Source organism: Pelecanus crispus, chromosome 12, assembly GCF_030463565.1.
Source record: "Pelecanus crispus isolate bPelCri1 chromosome 12, bPelCri1.pri, whole genome shotgun sequence".
NCBI lineage: Eukaryota > Metazoa > Chordata > Aves > Pelecaniformes > Pelecanidae > Pelecanus > Pelecanus crispus.
The window spans coordinates 7,832,254-7,841,456 of NC_134654.1; the positions used below are offsets into that span (position 1 = coordinate 7,832,254).

General features: G+C 55.2%; 1 protein-coding gene across 1 annotated transcript; it reads right to left on the reverse strand.

The window, feature by feature from the left end:
* Window positions 1-7,321, reverse strand: RAD51D (RAD51 paralog D). The gene is made up of 10 exons (XM_075720060.1): window positions 7,240-7,321; window positions 4,836-4,897; window positions 4,559-4,677; window positions 3,725-3,806; window positions 3,474-3,608; window positions 2,938-3,033; window positions 2,663-2,753; window positions 1,732-1,802; window positions 644-811; window positions 1-130 (listed from the first exon to the last, which is right to left on the reverse strand). Exons 1-10 carry the CDS (start codon window positions 7,319-7,321, stop codon window positions 47-49), a joined length of 990 nt encoding a protein of 329 aa, XP_075576175.1. The 3' UTR covers window positions 1-46.
* Window positions 7,322-9,203: the final 1,882 nt, after the last annotated feature.

Consider the following 9,203-nt stretch of genomic DNA (forward strand, 5'->3'; position numbering starts at 1 on the left):
TTTTTTGCAGCTCTCTTGGACCCTGACATTTGCTTTTCCACCTGCATCAGAGCCCCTGTGTGGGTGTTGCTGGGCTTGGCTCCTGCACATCACCATTTCCAGTATCCAGCTCCACCTGTATCCCTGTCGGCTGCAAGGAGAAACAAAGAGGAGCTTAACTTCACACTGCTGGGACTCTTAAGGGCAAACCTGCACATCGCTCCACCTGCCCCAGAGCCAAAAATCTCCAATTATGTCCCCTTGAGAATTTCTTTCTGCTGGTGCCCTCATTTTAACTGGGTCTGCTGAACACAGACACAAATAGAGAATGCAATTTAGTAAAGAAAGAACATCTTGCTCCAAGATATCTCCAGGCACACTATTATTTAGCACATCCAGGATGCGTTTCACTGCCCAGCATGTCACCACATCCAAACCCATTTGGATCAGGCTGCAGAGTGGGCTCAGAGCCAGGAGGCCCAGGCAGCGCTGCCCCGTATGTAGGCAGGATTCAAGCCAAAGTCACCTCTGCAGGTGACATGGGTCACCCAGTGAGGCCTGATCCGGCCCTAGTCCCAGGAGGAGCCTTCCTCTGCTCCAAAGCCAGGTCCACATCACGTAGCTGCTTCTCCCTTACCAGAGAGACTGGTCCAGGGAGCCTCACCTGCCGGGGTGACTTCACCAAGGAAGCAACGCGCTGCGTGGTGGCTTTCTCCCAGATGGCTTCTTTGCTCTCCAGCAGCACCCGGGTGCTGGGCACGAAACTCCATGAGCGGCCAAGGGCTGGCTTCAGTGGACCAGTGCTGCTGTCCCTTGTCACCTGGTTAGTCACCTGCAGCACAAACAGGCTTATCAGTGCCCAGGAAAAGCAGTGCCACTCAGTGTAATGAAACACCAGAAATCACCAGGAGATAATGGCCAATCTGCTACATCTGTGAAGTCTTGTCTTCTCCATCCTGAGCTTTCCTTCTTGGCACAACCATGCCATCCACTCTAAACGTAGCCCATGCAATTGTCCCATGTACCCAGGTAGGAGCTTGCTCGCATCTGCAAGCTGCAGTAACTCCTGGTGCTGAAGCCACCTGCAGAGTTTAACTTGGAGCCTCCAAGCATCCCTCCAGGCACCGCGTCCTTGTCACTGTATCGCTAATCAGAGCAAAGGGCAGGACGGTCTTGACACCTTCCAGGGCCAGGTTCAGCAGACCACCATTTTCTGTTGTGGCCTTCCCAATTCAAACACATTAATTGTGGTCCCAGGAACCTGTCTGGGTGCATTGAAGCAAATACCATCACGTGGCCAAGAGCTGGGAAAGGCTAGAGCAGGGCCCCTTCCAGTCCCCAGCTCCTTCTGGATGATGCAATGCCCTGCAGTTCCTCCAAGGTGACTAAGCAAGAGGTTACTTAGTAAGCTGGCCAGCCCCTTGGTGTTATATCAAAAATAAATATAAACAACTTTTCAATCTGTACTTAACTCTGCCTTGCTTAACTGAGTGAATGCCTTGTTGGCTGAGGACACCAATAAAAGCAGGCAGCAATTCAGCCCTGTTCTTGCTCCACACTCGCTGGAACAAGACATCTGCAGGCTGCAGAGAAGCAGAGCTATGTCAGGGAGCAGAGCACTGTGGGATACAGGCCTCTTGCTCCTGCTTAGCTGGGAGCGGGGTCCCCCTTCCCAGGAGCTCCAAAGCCTCGCCAGGGCTCCTCACCATGGCACACACCAGCACACAAAGGATAACATGCAGCAACACTCACCACAATGGCAAGGCTGAACTCCCTGGCCAGCGTCTTTAGCTCCCTGGCTAGCTGCATCATGATGGCCAAACCTAGAGGAGGACAAAGCAGTGCCACTGTTTGGGGACCGACACCCAAAGTGCATCTTGGAGGCAGGTGACATCTAGATTTGCATGAGCACTAGATTTAGTGCCAGTACTGGTGTTCATAGACACCTTCAACCCATTTACATTACCAGCACCCCAATGTACCCATTGTATCTGCACACTCCAGGGCACCTCGGCCAAATGGATGTGGCATGGACAGACCAATCCCCAAGTTGTCCCACCCCCTCCTTTCCCATCTTAGAAGCCCTGAGGGCAAAAAAGCCTACAAAAGCACCAGGAGCTCCAGACAAAGCTGGCCAGGTTGATTTAACAGGTGCAAGACCCCTCTCTCCAGCTCACAGCTTCATTTCCTACAGCTCATAGCTGCAAGGGGACCTCCTGTGATAGCACTGGCTGCCACCCAGGTACGCAAGACCCTCTGGAAGGTGTTTGAGGGGCTTCCTTGGCATCTCAGCCAGCAGAAAGCCCCTCACTCCTGATTTATGTTCCTTTCTGGCAGAAAGAGCCTCAGGAGAGCTTTGCAATCTGTGCCAGCAGCCACGATGTATCTGTGACACTGTAAGCAGAGGTTTTACCCTGTGGGCAAACAGTTCAGTGCCTCCTCTGTCCCCTGGCCAGGTTTCAGACCACCGGCATGAGCTTGCATGGCCACAGCCAGCTTGAACATTGGCCAGTAACACTGCAAACAGACTCCCCTTTTATCCAGTTGGAAAGAAAAAGCTGGGAGCAGTCACACCCACGTCTGTCCTGCTCCAGCTCCAGGCACAGCACACGTGGGAGGAAGATGCTCTTCAGGACAAGCAGAGGTCTGCAACCTCATTGCACATCCTAACGAAGCAGCTCACCCTCTGACTGCTTGCCACCCAGCAGCGGGTAAATCACAGCCGAGACAGAGTCGATCACCACGATCTTGAGAGGTCCCACAGAGCTCACGACCTGAAAGGAGGAGACACCATGTTCAATGTGGAATAACAAATCCAGCAGTTTCAGAGGTTGAGCTGCACATAGGCTCAAATGTCCCCAGGATGGGTTGATCTGGTGTCACTCGTCAGGCACACAAGCCCTGCTGCCCTCCTTGCAGCTCTGGGGAAGGGAGAGGGGCCCAGACACTCGCTCCTACCTGCTGGGAGAGGCGATCCCGCAGCTCCTGCAAGGCACTCAGCATTTCATAGATGTCAAACACACGGACCACCTGGATCCGCTGCAGAGCCTCCAGCTGCAGCACAAAGTGGAATCACCAACAGCCTCACCCCCTCCAGGACTTGTTATATTCCTCCTGCCCCAGCTGCTACCAACTCTTTACATGTATACCATACCATGGAGCCAGACACCCTTATTTCTTCCATGTTTGCCTCCACCCCATGAACAGTTATCCCCATTGCACTGATGGAAGCAGCAATGTGGGTTGAGCTCAGGGAGTGAAAGCATGAGCAACTGCAGCAAGCCCTCCTCTTTTCTCCAAGAAAAAAAACCCAAAGTGCAGTGTGCATCCCTGAGCACAGCACCCACCCAGCCATGGGAGGAAGAGTTTGCACCTAAAAAAGCCCATGGGGATGAAGGCAGAGCTGGACAAACAAACCATCTCTGAGAGCTGTCTGCAGGCAGGAGCCCAGGCAGCTTTAGTGTGAGTGGAAGGACCAGTCCAGGGGAACTTGCCTGCTCTTCCTCGTCCCCTGTCTGGGCTCGAAGCATCTGGTAGAGACGGGAGGCAGTGAACCCCGCTGTGGAGTCGAGAAACAGGACGTGCTGCTTGAGGCTGAGAGACACGCTGGCCGCAATGCCCAGGCACACCTGGAGAGGCAGGGACCAGGCGTCAGCCAGACCTCCCAGGTCCCTCTGCTTCATGTGCCTGAAGACATCATCTTCCTTCCCTACCTGTCCTCTCCCTTCTCCTCTGTCCCACTCACCTGCGTCTTCCCACTGCCCGGTGCTCCCATGAGCTCCGTCACTTCCCCTGTGTACAGCCCAGAGTCCAGCAGCTGGTCCAGGCTATGGGTTGAACACAAGGTGGGATTATCAACACCCCCTCAGCCAGAATGGCAGGGGCATCAGGAAGCAGCCATCCCCAGAAATTTGTCCCTAGAGTCCCCTTCCCAAATACAGACAAGTGCCTCAGGCTCTGCTCCTTCCCTCTCCACATTGTGGGCAACAGCAGATCTGCAGTGTGGGGGCTACAAGAGGACAGTCCTGAGCTGGAGAAGAGCTGTGGTCCTGGGAGCAAGGTTCAAATACCCAGGGTTTCTCTGCATAGTCACTGTAACAACCCAGCGAGGATACAGGGGAAAAGAAGAAATAAGGACACGCAATAGAGTAACTCATTTCCATGCCTGATCTAGACCGTTTGGACCATCATCACTCAACAGTTCTCCCAGATCCATAACCCCCTCCTCTGAAGCCCTCAAGGGAAAGGCTGAAGGCAGCACGTTGTCTAGTCTAGAAGTGAGACACACAACCACTCTCCAAAAGGTGTGCAGGCTCTTGCAAGGACAACGGCAATGTCATTCCCTCAAGGGACACAGACCAGCTGGCTTTACAGCCACAGGACATGAAGAATAATTACCTCTGCTCCTAAAAGGCAGAGACAGGCTGTGGCTGGAATTTTTTAAAACAGTTGCTGGGGATGGTTTGGATACCACTGAGCCTGCTCAGGGCATCACCACATTGAAACCCAAAGCCTGCGTTGGGCAACCATGGCCTTTTGCAGCAAGTCCAGCCCTGGGCTTGCTGGGCAACATACCCACCTTGGGCTCCCAGTGGGCAGGATGGCCGTGGAGCTCTTGAGCTCCTCGTAGAGGTCTGCTCCATTGGCAGGGAAGGCAGAGAACTGGGCCAGGAGCACACGTCTCACTGCAACGAGTGCCTGGCGGGCAGAGACACATCTGGAAATGGGACTGAGGAAGTCCAGGGCCAACAATGTCCACTGCAGAAGGCCCCCCCAGACAAGCCCATCCAAGCTGTGAGCTGAACAGCTTCTGAGCCCCCTGATTAGCGTATCAGGATTCTGGAGTCATCCTTTACCTTGTAAGACAGGGAACACTTCTGGGCAACATCCTCCAGGTCTGATGACACCAAGTCCACCACTGCGAATAACACAAGGGACAAGAATTTGGAAGCCAAACCTGGACAGACCATGAACACCAAAGAGATGACCAGCTTCGACAAAACCTGCCTGTGGGCACCAACAGGCAAAATGTCCGTCCCCTCTGCCGACACCTCCAGTGGGTGAGCAGGATGCCCCACAAAATGGAGTATTGGAGTTTTTCCTCTGAGATGGCCCCACTGCCCATTCCAAAACAAATTGTTTCTTACAAAACAGATCAGGGAGAGAAGCTGGTAAAAATTCTCCCTGTTTTGCTCAAGAGCTGCCCAGGGCCACTGGATAGCTGGGCCCAGCCAAGAGAGTCCCCTTCTGCCAGTGTACCAGTCTCAAGGGGCTAGTGACTGACCCAAAGTGCCAACCCTGGGCATGCCAGGAAGGGTTAAAGCCACAGAAATTAGAAGAACTAGTGGCCCCATCTCTGTTCCCAGGAACCACTCCAAGACTCATTTTTTTCAGATAAATGTGTATATAATAAAAAACAACAGTAAAAAGCAATTCTTATAGGGAAAACAAGGATTACAACATCTGTGGCTCCAGCACGCACAGGATCTCACTTATCCCATTTAATAAGAATAAAATGGTGGTTTTTCTCACTTCTAATCCAGTTTCTCAGAGCAAGTAAAGAATTCACCTGAAGTCTTGTCCTTCCCCCCTAAGGGCAGGTCTTTCCCAGGGTGCAGTCTGCCAGGAGCTTGGGCATTTTTCAGAGGGAGAAATACACAAACTCTCCTGAAATATATCCTAAAAGCAGTAATTGATCCTCCCTCAGAGAGGCTCTGCAGAGACCCTACCACGTCCTAACGCTCTCCTGCTCCTATGAAAAGTCTTGACTCATCATATCCACCCAGGGGGACCCAGAACACATCCAGCAAGGAGGACATGGGAGGGATATTGCACCGTCACCCTTCAAGGGTGCGGGATGATAGAATCATAGAATCGTTTAGGTTGGAAAAGACCTTTAAGATCATCCAGTCCAACCATTAACCTACACTACCAAGTCTACTCTAAGCCAATCAAGGGTAGACTAGACTAAACGATGTCCTGAAGTGCCACATCTACCCATTTTTTGAACACTTCCAGGGATGGTGACTCCACCACCTCTCTGGGCAGCCTGTTCCAATGCTTGACCACCCTTTCCGTGAAGAATTTTTTCCTAATATCCAACCTAAACCTCCCCTGGCGCAGCTTGAGCCCATTTCCTCTCGTCCTATCACTAACTACTTGGGAGAAGAGACCAACGCCCACCTCACTACACCCTCCTGTCAGGTAGCTGCAGAGAGCAATAAGGTCTCCCTCCCCTCAGCCTCCTCTTCTCCAGGCTAAACAACCCCGGTTCCCTCAGCCGCTCCTCACAAGGCCTGTGCTCCAGACCCTTCCCCAGCTTCGTTGCCCTTGTCTGGACACGTTCCAGCACCTCGATGTCTTTCTTGTATTGAGAGGCCCAAAACTGGACACAGTATTCCAGGCGCAGCCTCACCAGTGCCGAGTACAGGGGCACAATCACCTCCCTGCTCCTGCTGGCCACACTATTCCTGATCCAAGCCAGGATGCTGTTGGCCACCTTGGCCACCTGGGCACACTGCTGGCTCATGTTCAGCCGGCTGTCTACCAACACACCCAGGTCCTTGGGCAGCTTTCCAGCCACTCTTCCCCAAGGCCGTAGCGTTGCATGGGGTTATTGTGACCAAAGTGCAGGAGCCAGCACCTGGCCTTGTTAAACCTCAAGCAGCTGGCCTCGGTCCATGGGTCCAGCCTGTCCAGGTCCCTCTGCAGGGCCATCCCACCCTCGAGCAGATCGACACTCCCACCCAGTTTGGTGTCATCTGCAAACTTACTGAGGGTGCACTCAATCCCCTCATCCAGATCATCGATAAAGATATTAAACAAGGCTGGCCCCAAAACTGAGCCCTGGGGAACACCACTCGTGACCGGCTGCCAACTGGACTTAACTCCATTCACCACAACTCTCTGGGCTCGGCCACCCAACCAGTTTTTTACCCAGTGAAGACTATGCCCGTCCAAGCGGGCACAGGGACCGGAGCTGCAGCCCCCTATGCTCCTGCAGGCAACGCCCAGCGTGCTCATGGCAGACAAGCTGCCCCTACCCTCCTTTTCTCTATAGGGTTCTAAGAAACCCCCCCGCTGCAGCTTCTGGGCTGCAAGCCAAAGCCACAGAGGCAGGAGATGTTTTCCAGGGGCTGCCCCACAGCCCAGACCACCCAGCCTGGCAGATAGGTGCTGGATGGGAGGAGGGCACGGTGCCACCCCAAATGTGCAGGGAATGACATTCCCCAACCCGAAACTCTGCTGCCGCCCCATTACCCGTCCTGATGCCGTTCGCCCTGAGAAGCTGGATCATCTCTTCTGTGAGACCAGGGCAGAGCCCAGCCCGCAGGACCACCATGTCCCTGGCCACCCCCAGGACAGCGCACCACGGGGCCGGGAGAAGAGAGGAGACCTGCGGGAGGAGATGGGAGAGGTGGATTTGGCACCGTCCTAACACGGATCGCACCCTACGTACGCAAAGCCACAGCCTGTCCCTGGAGCTGCGGACGCTGGGGAGACACCAGCCAGGCTGTGTCGGGGATGGGTGGTTACGGGGAGCGTTTCGCCTCCCTCGAGAGCCAAACGGCCCCAAATCCCGCAGGCAGGCCGGCCCGGGGGCACGGCCATGGCACAGCGGGCACCCCCACCCCGGCTGTCCTCCGCAGGGCCCTCCGGGGCGGACGGGCCTGTGCGAACCCCATCCTCACTGCCCTGCCCTCCCGCTACACCCCAAATGCACCTCCTGCTCCCCCGGGCACCCCAAGGGGGGCTGCCCCGCCCGGGGCCCCGGCCCGCTCCCCTTCCTGCTTCCTGCCCGCTCCCCTTCCTGCTTCCCGCCCGCTCCCCTTCCTGCCGGCAGCGGAAGAGCCGGCCCGGCCGCGCACCCCACTCCCATGTAGCGGCGGCACAGCCGGGGCTCGCCCCCTCCCAAACCCTGCGCAGCCCCGGCCCCTCCGGCCCCCGCAGCCTCCAGCGAGGGGCTGCCCGGGGTTTTGCTGCCCAGGGTTTTCCTTCCCGGGTCCTCCCCCGGGCCAGCAAAGGCCCTGCAAGCAAAGGGGGCTCCCGGTCCTGCCAGCCTCTGCCTGCAAAGACAGACAGACAGACAGACACACACACCCCCGAGCCTCTCCCCTCCTCGCTGCCCCAGCAAGGAAAAACCTCTCCCGCTGCCGACACCCGGGGTGCTTCTGGAAGCACATACAGACAAAATGGGGGTTTTCAGCTCGCAGCACAGCTCAATACCAACGGGGACACTGGGGAGCACCAGAGCCTGCTCAGGAGCTGCAGCAAAGCTGGAGCAAAGGAAAGAGAAATGGGAGTTTCCCCCTTATCTATAGCAATTCCCCAGCCACCAGCTGTGTTTAAATGACGTAGCACAGGTGCCAGCAATGCCGCAGCTCCCGGGCTCTATAAATAACAACACTAGAGCCTGGGCTGGTTGGTTTTAGGGGGTTAATGCTGCTGTTGGGAAAGGCTGGGGAGAATCAAGCAACCTAGTTTAAAAATTGAGGCAGAAAGAAGGGGAGGTGAGGCTACTCCAGCCTTTTCTTGCAGAGCTGTGCGTGTTTCTGAGTAGGGATTGTTTCCCTTTCAAAAGCATGGCTTGTGTTCAGAGCTGGGCTGCCTGCTGCTGGTGTGGCTGGGCAGACCCCTGGTCCCCTGCAGAGCTGGTGGGGGCTGAGTGCTTGCTGGGAGAGCAGCTGATGTGAATAGGAAAAAAACTTTAATTTCTGAAATTATTTCAGAGATGAACATGAGCTCTGTGCACCTACTTTAGCTGCCCTAAACTTGCATTAGAGGGTTGGGGGGGCAGCTCTAAAAAAGATTGTATGCAGCTTTACCCCAAGGAGAAGGTTTCTAATGCTGTGTTGGAGAAAAGCTCAAGCCCTGGGTGCCCAGCACAGCTGTATCTGCAGCCCTGCTGTTTTTTTAGAGATGCTGGAGCTCCTCCTGGGATTTTCTGGAGAGTAATTTCACCATGGACCTTGACAGCTCCCTGCAAGGTTCTGGATTAGAAGGTGGCTTAGAGCCACAAGGTAAGGTGGTATCCCAGGAATGGGTTTGGCTAGACTCATCAGCCAGGGCTTGCAGCTGGGGTTGTAGGGTGGAAAATGAACGAGCTTGGGGTGGGGTGGGGTGGGGTGAGGGTGTTTGCTGCCCTGCAGGCAGGGAAAGCTCTGTTCCCGAAAGGGACTTGCTGCAGGGGAAGCTCGGGGGCTGTCCCCCTCCCTGGCCGCCTG

What these genes read in the sequence shown, in the direction of transcription:
- RAD51D (XM_075720060.1), bottom strand. Translation starts at nt 7,321, where the DNA reads ATGGTGGTCCTGCGGGCTGGGCTCTGCCCTGGTCTCACAGAAGAGATG. An exon ending in AGTGTTCCCTGTCTTACAAG is followed by an intron (nt 4,678 to 4,835) that starts GTAAAGGATGAC and finishes TCTGCCCGCCAG; the next exon opens with GCACTCGTTGCAGTGAGACG. An exon ending in CAGGGGACGAGGAAGAGCAG is followed by an intron (nt 3,034 to 3,473) that starts GCAAGTTCCCCT and finishes TTTGTGCTGCAG; the next exon opens with CTGGAGGCTCTGCAGCGGAT.